The sequence below is a fragment of the Odocoileus virginianus genome, chromosome 6 (assembly GCF_023699985.2).
Source record: "Odocoileus virginianus isolate 20LAN1187 ecotype Illinois chromosome 6, Ovbor_1.2, whole genome shotgun sequence".
Classification (NCBI taxonomy): Eukaryota; Metazoa; Chordata; class Mammalia; order Artiodactyla; family Cervidae; genus Odocoileus; species Odocoileus virginianus.
The window spans coordinates 14,827,319-14,840,412 of NC_069679.1; the positions used below are offsets into that span (position 1 = coordinate 14,827,319).

The following is a 13,094-nucleotide window of genomic DNA, read 5'->3' on the forward strand; positions in this document are numbered from 1 at the left end:
CATGGAAAGAGGCAGTTTCAAGACCCAGTTGATTGTGCCATAGAGAAGCCAGACCCAAAAAGGTAAAAGACATGGAGATTGGAACTTTGTGTGTGTATCCAAACTGGCTGTGCCAACGACACTTCTTGGAAGTTGCTTTTAGTTAGCTGAAAAATTTGTGTTTTATAAACCCAGCCATTTTTCTGCTTTTTCCTTTCTAGGGATTTTAGCTTTTTTAAGGGGGATTTTTTCTTGATCGGCCTTTTGGGAATTTTAGGGTTATGCTACTCCACTGAAGAAAAGAGAGATTTTTTTTCACCTCTCAGTAGCTTGGGAAATACGAGAGGCCAGGCATGGATGGTGCTGCTACCTGTCATGCCTGTAGCAGGTGAAAAGTGGGAGGGCTTGGGGCTCTAAGACAAGGACAGGTGTGACTGCTGGGCCCTCCCCCTTCCTGTGTAACAGCAAGGCGCACAGTGACCCTGAGCTAGGAGTGCAGGGTCCAGGAGCAGGGGGACCAGGTGGGACTGGTGTGAATGGGGTTGAGATGCCTGTTCTCTGCCTTCCTGCCTGCTACAGATTGTTCAGAAGGAGGCAGAGCGGGCTGAACGGGCCAAGGAGCGGGAGAAGCGGCGAAAGGAGCAAGAAGAAGAGGAGCAGAAGGAGAGGGAGAAGGAGGCCGAGCGGGAACGGACCCGGCAGCTGGAGCGGGAGAAGCGGCGAGAGCACAGCCGAGAGCGGGAAAGGGAGCGGGAGAGGGAGCGGGAGCGGGACCGTGGGGATCGAGAGCGGGAGCGGGACCGGGAGCGGGAGCGAGGCAGGGAGCGGGACCGCAGAGACACCAAGCGCCACAGCAGGAGCCGGAGTCGGAGCACACCTGTGCGGGACCGGGGTGGGCGCCGCTAGCCGGGAGAATGCTAGGGAGAGCTGCAGGCACGGGCCACCCTGCCCCGGGTGGGTTCGAGGCCACAGAGGGATAGGTACAATCTCCACCACCCTGGAACCAGGGCTCTTTCACACCATTCGCCCAGTGCTGAAGTCTGGCTGCCACCTGTCCCCAAATACCAAATGGAGCAGTGGCCACCTTCCCACCCCTACACCACCTCCATAATCTATCTCTTGGGACTCAGCCCTCTCCTCTCATTTCCAGTGAAGTCTATGAGAGGGAAGAGCTAAGTTAGGGAGGGAGGTATTGGCTGAGAAGTGGGGAACAGCCAAGAGCCCCAAACCTCCCTTGTTTTTCCTCCACCCTGCTCACCACCTCTGGTACTCGAACCCCCGTTTTGGGAACAGCCGGGGCCAGGACTGGGTCACCTATGAGCTGAATCAGCATCTCCTCCTGAGTCCCAGGGCCCCTGCAGTTCCCAGTCTTTTCTGTCCTGCAGCCCTTGCCTCCTGCCCACCGGTTCCACTTTATATCCACCTTTTCCTTTTGTTCAATTTTTATTTTTATTTTTTTTATTATTAAATGATGTGGTCTATGGAAAATAATAAAAATCTGACTTAGTTTTAACTAGTGTGTGATTTGAGTGGCTTTCCTTGGCCAGGGCCTGGGTGAGAACCAAACTGAAGTGGAGGCTGTCTCCTGTGAAGTGCAGCCAGCATTAGTTGCATTCCATACACTTAGGCTGCTGCTTCCCGGAGAGGGGACTCCCCACCCTGCCTCCGCTCTGACCACACCACAGCTGTGCGGCTTCCCCCTCCCCCTAGTGAGGGAGACCCCCTGGGAAGAAGACGGTCCAGTCCTGTTGCTAGAGGCAGTTGGGTCACCTGTTCACCGCCTTCAAGGTGCCACTCATAACTGCCGCCAGGGGGCGGCAGCAGCTCGCTCAGTAGGCTTCTGTAAACGAGCTTCCCCAAAAGGCTCCGTTCCCTCCCGCGGATGTCTTACCTCGATCCCTGACCTGTTTGTTCCCTGGGCCCAGCCCGCGGACTCCCTGGACCCTTCACCCGTGCTTAAGGCCCCCAGCCGGCCCGCTATCCTTCCCTGCACAGATTCCCAAAATGCCGCCGTCTCACAACCGAGGTCCTCCGCAGTTCCCAAGGCCGGTCCGGGAGCGGCGAGCCGGGCCTCCGCAGTGGGTTCCGGGTTCCCGGGCTCACCGTGCGCTCGCCCTTCGTCCGGCTGCGGGCCGCTTCGCGCCCCGCGATGCGTCCTCCCCGCTAGCTTTTCGGAAACGGCCTGGCGCCGAGGCGTGGACGCACTCCCACCCGAGTGCCCCTCAGGGCGCTGCGGGCCCAGCCCGGGAGGGGCACCGCATCTGTATGCGCCCGGCGGCCAGCAGCGCCGAGGGGGCGGGCACCAGGCGCCGCCCCCGCCCTCGCCGCGCGGCCCGGGCTGGCCGGGGAGGGTCGGAGGCTGGGCTCTCCTCTCCCGCGCGGCGCGGAGCCGCCTCGCTCCTCCGCAGGCGGAGCCTCCTTCCCCCGCCCCCTCCGTCTCGCTCCCTTGTTCTCGCCGGGGCCGCTCAGACCTGCAGCGGAGCCGCGGCGCCCGCTCCGATCGGCTCGGGGCTGCGCCCCCGGGACCCGGCGACGGGGGCGGGCGGGAGCGCTCCCCGCCAAGCTGGGCCCCTAGGCACTGCCAGGTAAGGGCGCCTGCCCTGAAGCCCACGGTCGGGAATCCGCGAAGGGGCAGCAGGGGGCCCGCAGCCTGCGGGTGTCTTCAGAGCGGTGAGCGGTGCGCTCCGCGGCTGGGAGCCACTGCCGGCTCCCTTCTCCCGCGCTCTACCGCTTTCCCTTCTTCCTCGCACCTCTTTACCTCTTTTCCCCATTATTCCTCTCCCTCGATTTCTCTTCATCCTGCCCCCTCTTCTGCCTATTTGCTTTTTCCGCCCCTTCCCTGTCTCCCCAACCCTTCTCTCTCCCTCTTGCCTGTCTTGCTCCATCTCCTCTTCCTCTTTGCCTTTTTCTTCCTCCACCTCTCTCTCCTTTCCTGTCTTCCTTTTCCCGCTCTCCTTTCTCTCCCCGATCCTACCCTCTCCCTCCTCTCCTCTTCCCTTCCCGCTATCCTGGTTCCCACTCCTCTACCCCTACCTTCTCCTCTCCGTCCCGCCACCCTCTCTGGTCCCCGGCTTCCCTCCGGCTTCCCTCTTCCCTCGGGAAGGAAAGGACTGTCAGGTGTGTGTCTGCTCTGGGGGAGGAGGGGCGCAGCCACAGCAGTTGAGGGGTCCCCCCTAGGAGGAGGGGGGGGAGAGAGCGGTGGGAAGGGTCCTCTCTCTTACCTCCCTTCCTGAATCCCCTCCCGGCTGCCCCCTCTCCCAGAATGAAGTTCTGAGCTGGGGCGGCCTGGTCTGACCCCCGCAGTTGAAGCCACCCCTTTCTGCTTATCACGGTGCTGGCCGCCCTTCCACCCATTCTGGAGCCTGGTACCCCGGACTCCTCTCTGCCTTTCAGACACCCAGACTACCTCCTTTGATCTCTTTCCTCCTGTCTCTTGCTGCCATTCTTTCTCTCTGCGGACAGTCCCTGAGTCTTGTTCTCACCCTGCATCTCGCTGTGTCTCTAGCCTCTGGGTCTGCCTCCCCAGTCTCCCGGCTTCTACCGCCCCTCTTTTTTCAGCTCCCCCCTCCCACTCTGTCTGTGAGCCCGGTCCCCCTTCAAGGACTTCAGCTAGCAGTGTGCCAGGGAGCAGATTCTGGAGAGGAGGGGTTCCTGTGGAGGACAGACTTTCACAGGTTCTCAACCCTGTCTGAGGCAGCCCTCCTTATCATTTCAGCCTGACCCTCGGCACCCTGAGACCACACCTCCATGAATCCCAATACCTGAATTTTTAAGCCCTTGCCCTGGTAGCCCCCATCTCCTCCAGCACCTAGCTGCACACCCACCCTGGGAGCTCGGGCCAGATTTGCGGTTCCAAGCCCTCTCAGCATCCCCTCTCCTATTTTCTTCCCAAGCTTTCCTATTCAGAGTTGACTGGCCAAAGATTTATCAGCTTGGAGGGCTGGAGGTGAATACAGGCAGAGAGCCTGGGTGGAGGGAAAGATCAGACTGCTCTCGTTCTCACTCTGGGTTCTGGGTAGTGGGGTGTCTGGTTCCTTGGAGGTCTGATCTTTGGAGCATCTAACTTTGGGAGGAGATGGTAAGGGTTTCCTCCACCCTGATCAGCTGCCTATCCTGCAGGTGTGGATCCATGGGGTAGCCCCCACGCCCCTGCCCCTCTGCCCCAGCCAGCTCATGCCTCAGCACCCAGGAGCAGTGAACAGAGCCTTGGCGGGAGCCCAAACATGTGGGGCCTGGTGAGGCTCCTGCTGGCCTGGCTGGGTGGCTGGGGCTGCATGGGGCGCCTGGCAGCCCCAGCCCGGGCTTGGGCAGGGTCCCGGGGGGGCCCAGAACCATCACTGCTTCGGACCCGAAGGAGCTGGGTGTGGAACCAGTTTTTTGTCATTGAGGAGTACGCTGGACCAGAGCCTGTCCTTATTGGCAAGGTAAGGCTCAGCCCCTCCCACGTCTCCCCTGACTCTCAAGGCCCTTCTCTGCAACTTCATCACTTCTGCAATGACCTTGGTCCCTAGGATTCCCAACACTGCCCTCAATCCTAGATGTAGATCTTTAACTTTCTGTCACCATTCTTGGAACCTGCTGCCATCTTTCCCCGACCCCTACAGCTGCATTCAGATGTGGACAGGGGTGAGGGCCGCACCAAGTACCTGCTGACCGGAGAGGGCGCGGGCACCGTATTTGTGATTGATGAGGCCACAGGCAATATCCATGTCACCAAGAGCCTGGACCGGGAGGAAAAGGCACAGTATGTGCTACTGGCCCAAGCCGTGGACCGAGCCTCCAACCGACCCCTGGAGCCCCCGTCAGAGTTCATTATCAAGGTGCAAGACATCAACGACAACCCACCCATCTTTCCCCTCGGGCCCTACCATGCCACAGTGCCCGAGATGTCCAATGTGGGTGAGTACCCTAGGTCTGGACATCCTGGAGTGAGTGCCCTCACCTCCCCTTCCCCCACTGCTTTCTGCCCCCATCTCCTGCTTTCAGAACCCATCTCCTTCAATTCAGCCCTGCTCATGCCTGGGTCCCACTCATCTGCTCTTCTTCCCCACTTGGCTCTGTCCTGGCTGAGTGGGGTGCCGGAACCCCCTGCAGGGACATCAGTGATCCAGGTGACTGCTCACGACGCCGATGACCCCAGCTATGGGAACAGCGCCAAGTTGGTGTACACTGTGTTGGACGGACTGCCTTTCTTCTCTGTAGACCCCCAGACTGGTGAGGCTAGAGCTCGGGAGCCGGGTGAGACAGCTGTGGGATCAGGCAACCCTGACCCATTGTCTCTCCCTAGGAGTGGTGCGGACTGCCATCCCCAACATGGACCGGGAGACGCAGGAGGAGTTCTTAGTGGTGATTCAAGCCAAGGACATGGGCGGCCACATGGGGGGGCTGTCGGGCAGCACCACGGTGACGGTCACCCTCAGCGATGTCAACGACAATCCCCCCAAGTTCCCTCAGAGTAAGGGGCCAGTACCGCCGCCTGAGCCATCCTTTAACCACCCCACCCCGCCCCACCCCTATCGCCTCTGGAGAAGCCTGCCCCCAACCCTTCCCCCAACCAGGCCTGGGAGAAGGATGTGCTGGGGGAGGAAGGCGGGCTGAGGACCTCTCTAAGAACATCTCCCTCCACCCACCCCAAGGCCTGTACCAGTTCTCTGTGGTGGAGACCGCTGGGCCGGGTACCCTGGTGGGCCGGTTGCGGGCCCAGGACCCAGACCTGGGGGACAACGCCCTCATGGCATACAGCATCCTCGACGGGGAGGGGTCGGAGGCCTTCAGCATCAGCACAGACTCCCAGGGTCGAGATGGGCTCCTCACTGTCCGCAAGGTGAGTGCTTCAGACCCACTCACACCCGCCTCCTGCCCCACAGAACAGGCTAGAGCAGACTTGGGAATCTCTGTGTGGGAACTTAGAGAATGTGGTCCTCTCCTCGTCCTTCAGGTGAGAGTCTGGGGCTCAGAGTGGGGGAGTAACTGGCTCAGGACTGCACAGGGCAAGTCTGGTGGAACTGGGGGGCAGACCTGGGGTTCTGACCAAGTAATCTGCCCCCCGCCACCCTGACCACCGAGGCCGCTGCCCCTCTGGTGCCCACCTGCCTCAGTAACTCCATCTCCCTCACTGCAGCCCTTAGACTTTGAGACCCGTCGCGCCTACTCTTTCCGCGTGGAGGCCACCAATACGCTCATCGACCCAGCCTATCTGCGGCGAGGGCCCTTCAAGGATGTGGCCTCGGTGCGCGTGGCTGTGCAGGATGCTCCAGAGCCACCTGCCTTCACCCAGGCTGCCTACCGCCTGGCCGTGCCTGAGAACAAGGGTCCTGGGACCCTCGTGGGCCAGGTGTCAGCCACCGACCTGGACTCCCCTGCCAGCCCCATCAGGTGAGCTGGCGGGGCAGGGTGGGGCCTCAGGGAAAGAGCCCAGGAGCAGGCTATTCCCTCCCAAGGATGCACACACCCCCCCCCGACTCCTGCCCATCACACTCCCCTCCTGGCCAAAGTCTTCCCCACTGCAGGCCTGGGGGCCAGGGGAGGGCTGGAGGACCTGCTAGCCTGACTCTCCACCCATCCCTGCGTGGAGGGCAGTGGCGCCTCCCAGTGGCTGTGAGAGCAGATATGGCATTTCATCTGATGAGTGCGCCCTCTCAGTTGACGGCTGTGGCTGTGGCTATTGATCACTCCCTCAGCGCCTCACATTTTACTCACTTGATAGCATTTCATTTTCACAACAACCTGTGAGAGGAGGATTGAGGATAAGGGTAGGAGTCTTCTTGGCTCCAGCTGCTTTAGAGGCTCGGCCCTGAGAGGTTGCGTTAACGTGCATTAACGTCATACAGTCAGTAAGCAGCAACGCTGGAATTCCAATCTGGACTTGTCGGCCTCAAGAAGACCCACTCTTTCCACCTGCCCAGCCTGCTGCCCAGCATCCCTGTCACAGCACTGAGGGAGGGGCCAGTGTCATTCTCGTTTGGTAGTTGAGGGAACAGATTAAAAGATTTGCCCAAGGTCACACAGCTAGTCTGAGACAGAGCCGAGCTAGAACTCAGGTCCTCAGTCCCCAGAACAGAGCCCAGGCGTCAGAAAGACAGGCGGTGTTTGCCCCATGTCACCTCTGTCTCTCTTTCCACACCCTCATGAAACTCAGCACCCCATGTCATAGGATAGGTGTTTAGTATTGGTGACTGCCCCTTTCGAGGGGGCCCTAACGTGAATGATGGCTCCAGGGGCACAGGGCAGGCGCTGCCTGGTCAGCTCATGAAGGCCCTTTGCCCAGATGAGCCGGGAGGCCCAGCAAGGTGAACAGGTGGGAGGGAGGGGTGGCCGTCAGCTCGGCCCTGCCCCAGCTCAGCCCCAGCACCTGGCTCCATCTCCCCAGGTACTCCATCCTCCCGCACTCGGACCTGGAGCGCTGCTTCTCCATCGAGCCTGAGGACGGCACCATCCGCACGGCAGTGCCCCTGGACCGAGAGGCTCGTGTCTGGCACAACCTCACAGTGCTGGCCACAGAACTTGGTGAGGAGTCCTGGGCTCCAGGAGGCCCGGGAGGAGGCGGCAGCCTCCCAGCAGAGGGGCCATCCCTGGGGATGGGGCAAGGGGTGTGTGAGTGCCACACACCCCCACCCAGGGTATCACTGCTAGGCGCCCAGCCTGGACCATTACCACCAGGCAGGTTTCCTGGTCTCCTGGGCTGGACTGGGCACAGTGGGTTGGCTTAAGCATCTTTAATTTGCTCCCATATCTGACTTTCTCCGAGTCAACATAAATCTAACCTCAAATAGCTCTCAATCCCTAAGAACCCCGACATGTACCCTGGGAGACCCTGCCTGGCCCAATCTCTGCTTCAGGCTGAAGTGGGAACAGGGAAGAGCTGGGCCCTCCTCCTGGAGCTGTCTGGGGGCCACCAGCAGCCTCTCCCTGCAAAGTTTGTGGGAAGCCCTCAAGGAAGGAGAGAAGGGCCAGCTCCCTGCACTGCCCATGTCAGTCACCAGTCATCAGCAGTGTGGTTCAGCCGCCTCTGGGCAGCCGTGGCCTGTGGGGGCAGGGAGACTCCTTCCCTCCTATGAACCCCTCCTTGTTATGCCTGCTTATGCCTCAGCATCCCCTACGTTTGCTGTCCATGTCCTGTCTCTGGGAGTTGTCCCTGTGTGCATACACACTTATACCACGTCAGTGAGGAGCTAGAGCTGTATGTGTGTGTACATGTGGGTGCATCCTTCCGTGTGTGTGAAAAATACATACACATACCTACACATCTGCTTGTGAGTACATATCTATAGTTGCATATATATGTGTAGGTAGTTGAGTGTATAGAGTTATATTATTTGTGCATATATGTAATTGGATATGTATAGTGAAACTTGGTAGCTCAGCTAGTAAAGAGTCTGCCTGCAATGCAGGAGACCCCGGTTCTATCCCTGGGTTGGGAAGATCCCCTGGAGGAGGGCATGGCAACCCACTCCAGTATTCTTGCCTGGAGAAAACCCCTGGACAGAGGAGCATAGTGAGCTACAGTCCATGGGGTCACAAAGAGTCAGACATGGCTGAGCGACTAAGCACAGCACAGTGGTAGACACAAGTAGCTGTTTGTATGCATTGTTTTGTGTATGCGAGTGTTTGTGGACAAGCAGTAGTAATCTACTACTTACTGTGTGTCGGACACTGTTCTGAGTACCAAATATAGATGCATTCACTTCATCATCACAACTTGATGAGGGAGGTATGGTTTTTTTCCCCCCATTTTAAAAGGAGGAAACTCAGACAAAGAGAAGTTAAGTAACTTCCCGAGGTCACGCAGACATTAAGTGGTGGGGCCTCAGTCAGGCTGCAGTCTCAGCTGTTATCTCCTCCACCATATGTGTTGAACTATATGTGTTTACTATATGTGAACTATATAGGTTTATGTTTATGACCGTACAGCTGTGTGACAGTGCATGCATGTGTGTCCATGTGAACATCCCTGTGTGTGCTTTGGCCGTCTGTTTACATAGCCCTGTGTGTGTGTGTGTGTGTGTGTATGTGTGTGCGTGCGCGCGCACGCGCGTGCGTGTATTTCCCTGTCTTCTTACCTCCTGCCAAATCCTGCTCCCCACCCCCACAAATCCCAATACTGACTAGCAGGCCCTGAGCCCTTACTGCAGTGAAAGATGGACCCCAGCCCTGTCCCATCTCCCAGACCCTTTAGCCAGGCAGTCCACTCCTCTACCTAGGCTGTGACCTCAGCCCCTTCCTAAGAGCCAACCAGCTCTCCCTCAACTTGGGGGAAAGACTAAAGGAACCCAGAGATTTAGCCTAGGGGAGATGAGCGCTGGGAAGGGCAGGGATGCACACTTTTCATTTTCTCATGGATGCCATTGGCAGTGAGGAGTGAGGCAGGGTAATGATGGGGGCCATCCAATGACAAGGGGGCCTGTCTATGGCTGTGGTACCCAGGCTGGCCTGGCTCTGCTCCTGAGAATCAGGTAGCTCCTCCCTCCCCAAGGTCAATTCTAAGTGATACTCATTGCTACACCACAGCCTCCCAGACCTCTGAGGGGGTGCATGTGTGTGTGTGCATGTGTGTGTGTGTGCATGTGTGTATGTGCATGTGTGTATGTGCACAAGTGTACATGCGTGTATGTCTGTCCCACTGTTTTCGTGCATGAAAATGCATTCTCTGCATCCTGAGAGGTGGTGATGCTACATTCACTGTATATATAGAACATTCCCTTTGTGTATGTTGTATTTGTTTTAAACACTGAGTACATCGAATGTATGGTATGAATGTGTTGCATCTTTCATGGCTGTTGTCTAGTATGCATTATCTGTCTACCTTTCCTTGATGGTGCATGTGCCCTATATGTGGGTTATTGTTCATGTATGTCATGGGTGCTACACTCCTGTTGAATGTATATGGGGTATGTATTCCACATATTTTTGGGCACCACATGGATGTTGTATGCACTTGTTCCATTCACTTCACAACATTGAGGCTACCTGCATATTGCATGCATATCTCATGTGTCTCACATGCTTGCCATGTTCTGGATGTGACACTCACACACCATATGTACTGTGTGTAACTGTGATGTGTGTGCTTGTGTGGGGTGCACGTGTTCGTGTTCTGGCTTCAGACAGCTCTGCACAGGCCTCTCGGGTGCAAGTGGCCATTCAGACCCTGGACGAGAATGACAACGCTCCCCAGCTGGCTGAGCCCTATGACACCTTTGTGTGCGATTCTGCAGCCCCTGGCCAGGTGAGCCACTGAGGCAGGCAGGTTGGGACCTCAAGACCTCCAGCTGCCCACTCCATACGAGGTTTCTCTTCTTCCTCTCAGCTGATTCAGGTCATCCGAGCCCTGGACAGAGACGAAGTCGGCAACAATAGCCATGTCTCCTTTCATGGCCCTCTGGGCCCTGATGCCAACTTCACTGTCCGGGACAACCAAGGTGGGTAGCCTCCTACAGCTGTGCCCTTACCTTCCCTCCCCTCCTCCACCATCCCTAACTCTACCCACCTACCTGGGGCTCCACCCTACAGAATGTACATGCAGTTTGGGGAGTTCCTTGATGGCCTCTGTGTGTGTGTGTGGGTGTGTGTATGTGTTCAGTCGTATCTGACTCTGTGACCCTATGGACTGTAGCCCGCCAGGCTCCTCTGTCCATGGGATTCTCCAGGCAAGAATACTGGAGTGGGTTGCTATTTCCCACTCCAGGGGATCTTCCTGACTCAGGAAGCAAACTCACATCTCTTGTGTCTCCTGCATTGACAGGCAGGTTCTTTACCATTGATGCCAAAGGATTCTGGGATTCAGGGCTTTCACTGCAGGGGCCTGGGTTCAGTCCCTGGTTGGGGAACTGAGATCCTGCCAGCCACACAGTGTGGCCAAAATAAATAAATAAAAGAAGGTGGATGTGGTTTTGCTCTTTGCAAACCTTCCCCAGAGACAGCTTTGTCTCCATGTACTGCACCGACCTTAGTGGGAAGGTATCCCAGGAGGTGCCCAAAGACCTGTCTCTCCTACAGATGGCTCCGCCAGCCTGCTGCTGCCCTCTCGCCCCGCTCCACCCCGCCAGGCCCCCTACCTGGTTCCCATAGAACTGTGGGACTGGGGGCAGCCAGTACTGAGCAGTACAGCCACGGTAACTGTCAGTGTGTGCCGCTGCCGGCCTGATGGCTCCGTGGCGTCCTGCAGGCCCGAGGCTCAGCTCTCACCTGCTGGGCTCAGCACCGGGGCCCTGCTTGCCATTGTCACCTGCGTGGGCACGCTGCTGGGTGAGTCAAGCCATAGATGCGCTCATAGATGTGAGGTCCAGGCCTGCAGGGCGTGTGGAGAGAAGCAGGACCCTGGACATAGGGAAGTGCATCCCAGGTTGTGAAGGAACCCTCATGACTGTGTTTTCCCTCTGCCCACTACCCCCCCAAAAACACTCTGACCTCATATCCCTGATCTGCCAAGCTAAGGACAGTCATGAGCCATAAAAACTATTTACAGAGCCCCAACTCTGGGCCATGTGTGGTGCTGGGCACATCACTTGGTATTTCATCCTTCAACAACCTTAAGGGTAAACATGTTTCCCCTCTTTTCCACACAAGCAATTCAAGGGCCAAAGAGGTTCAGAGAAGTTAAGCATCTCTCCGTGGTCCCACAGCAAGTAAAGGGTTGAAGTCAGGATTCAAAAGCGTTTTGTCAAAGCTCAAAGCTAGGGCTTGCCACCCCTAGGCCGTTCCAAATGGAACTTGCGCACCTCTCCCCCAGCCCTGGTGGTGCTCTTCGTGGCTCTGCGGCGCCAGAAGCAAGAAGCCCTGATGGTGCTCGAGGAGGAGGACGTGCGCGAGAACATCATCACCTACGATGACGAGGGCGGTGGCGAGGAGGACACGGAGGCCTTCGACATCAGCGCCCTGCAGAACCCTGACGGGGCGGTCCCGCCGGCGCCGGGCCCACCCGCGCGCCGCGATGTGCTGCCCTGGGCGCGGGCGCCACGCCAGCCCCGGCCCCCCGGCCCCGCCGACGTGGCGCAGCTGCTGGCGCTGCGGCTGCGCGAGGCGGACGAGGACCCCAGCGTGCCACCCTACGACTCCGTGCAGGTGTACGGCTACGAGGGCCGCGGCTCTTCCTGCGGCTCCCTCAGCTCCCTGGGCTCCGGCAGCGAGCTCGGCGGCGCCCCGGGCCCGGCTGAGCCGCTGGACGACTGGGGGCCGCTCTTTCGCACCCTGGCCGAGCTCTACGGGGCCAAGGAGCCCCCGGCCCCCTGAGACCGGCCTGGCCCTGCCCCTGCTTCCCCCACCGAAGCGGGGCGGCAGCGTAGGCCCTCTGAGTGAGCCCCCCCGGGTCCAGGCAGGCGGCAGCAACCCAGGGGCCCCCAGGCCTCCCCAGTCCCCGTGTCCCTCCTCCCCACCTCCCCAAGGCAACCGCCTCCTTACGTCCCTCCTCCCCAGTCGTCTGTTCGTCTCTCTCCAGGGATCTGTCTGTCTCTGACACGCTCCCTGTCTGGGTCTGGGTTGTGCGGCTCCGACTCTGAACCTCCCGCTTCTCTCACTGTGATTCTGTTTTGGTCTGAATCTGTCACATAGAGCTCTATGTGTCTCCCTTGCGCACACACATGCTGTCTCCTGCCCACATCTGCCCACATTCTCTGTGGGTCCCTGTGATTGGCTTTTTGGTTTTTTCTGTTGTCCATCCCAAAAGCAAGAGAAACGCCCAGCCACTGCTGCCCACCCTCCTGCAGGGGATGTTCTGCCCCAGGTCAGTGTCCTGAGACCTCGTGGAGCATCAGGCTGGCCCAAAGCCCTCCCCCACTCACCGCCTCTCACTCTGGCTCTCCTGTCTCTACAGACCTGCCCGCATGGTTCCATCCATCACTCATGGCCTCATCCTGGCTCCACTGGCCTCCAGCAGAGAGAGGGAGCCAGCCCGCCTCCCAGGGCGAGAGCTCCAGCCCCCCACTGTGGCCGCCTCCCTGGAGCTCTGCCCAGCTGTCAACCAGCCTTGGGCATCCTGGCTCTGGGCATCGTCTTGTATGCTTCCCAGCCCCTGGGGGAGGGAAATGAAAGAGGGAGGCTGCTGGGGAAGGGGAAAGAGGGAGGAAGGGGAGGGGCCTCCATCTCTAATTTCATAATAAACAAACACTTTATTTTGTAAA

The 13,094-nt window shown here is 58.5% G+C and overlaps 3 protein-coding genes across 13 annotated transcripts in view; all 3 read left to right on the top strand.

Annotated features, from left to right (window-relative positions):
- Positions 1 to 1,492, top strand: part of ACIN1 (apoptotic chromatin condensation inducer 1) — a 37,953-nt gene extending 36,461 nt beyond the window's left edge. For all 11 annotated transcript variants that reach the window (XM_070468854.1, XM_070468856.1, XM_070468855.1 and 8 more), the window contains one exon: positions 559 to 1,492. In XM_070468854.1, the coding sequence (XP_070324955.1) occupies positions 559 to 885 (327 nt within the window). In that variant the 3' untranslated portion in view covers positions 886 to 1,492. The remainder of the gene's footprint in view (positions 1 to 558) is intronic.
- A 491-nt stretch (positions 1,493 to 1,983) lies between these two features.
- LOC139035468 (uncharacterized protein C10orf95-like) lies at positions 1,984 to 2,568 on the top strand. The gene has a single exon (XM_070468495.1). The coding sequence runs from the start codon at positions 1,984 to 1,986 to the stop codon at positions 2,566 to 2,568; it is 585 nt and encodes a 194-aa protein (XP_070324596.1).
- Positions 2,295 to 13,094, top strand: CDH24 (cadherin 24). The gene is made up of 13 exons (XM_020909983.2): positions 2,295 to 2,564; positions 4,099 to 4,403; positions 4,584 to 4,878; positions 5,074 to 5,193; positions 5,267 to 5,434; positions 5,616 to 5,803; positions 6,101 to 6,354; positions 7,349 to 7,485; positions 10,083 to 10,204; positions 10,286 to 10,397; positions 10,975 to 11,223; positions 11,708 to 12,697; positions 12,788 to 13,094. Exons 2-12 carry the CDS (start codon positions 4,203 to 4,205, stop codon positions 12,205 to 12,207), a joined length of 2,346 nt encoding a protein of 781 aa, XP_020765642.1. The 5' UTR covers positions 2,295 to 2,564; positions 4,099 to 4,202; the 3' UTR covers positions 12,208 to 12,697; positions 12,788 to 13,094.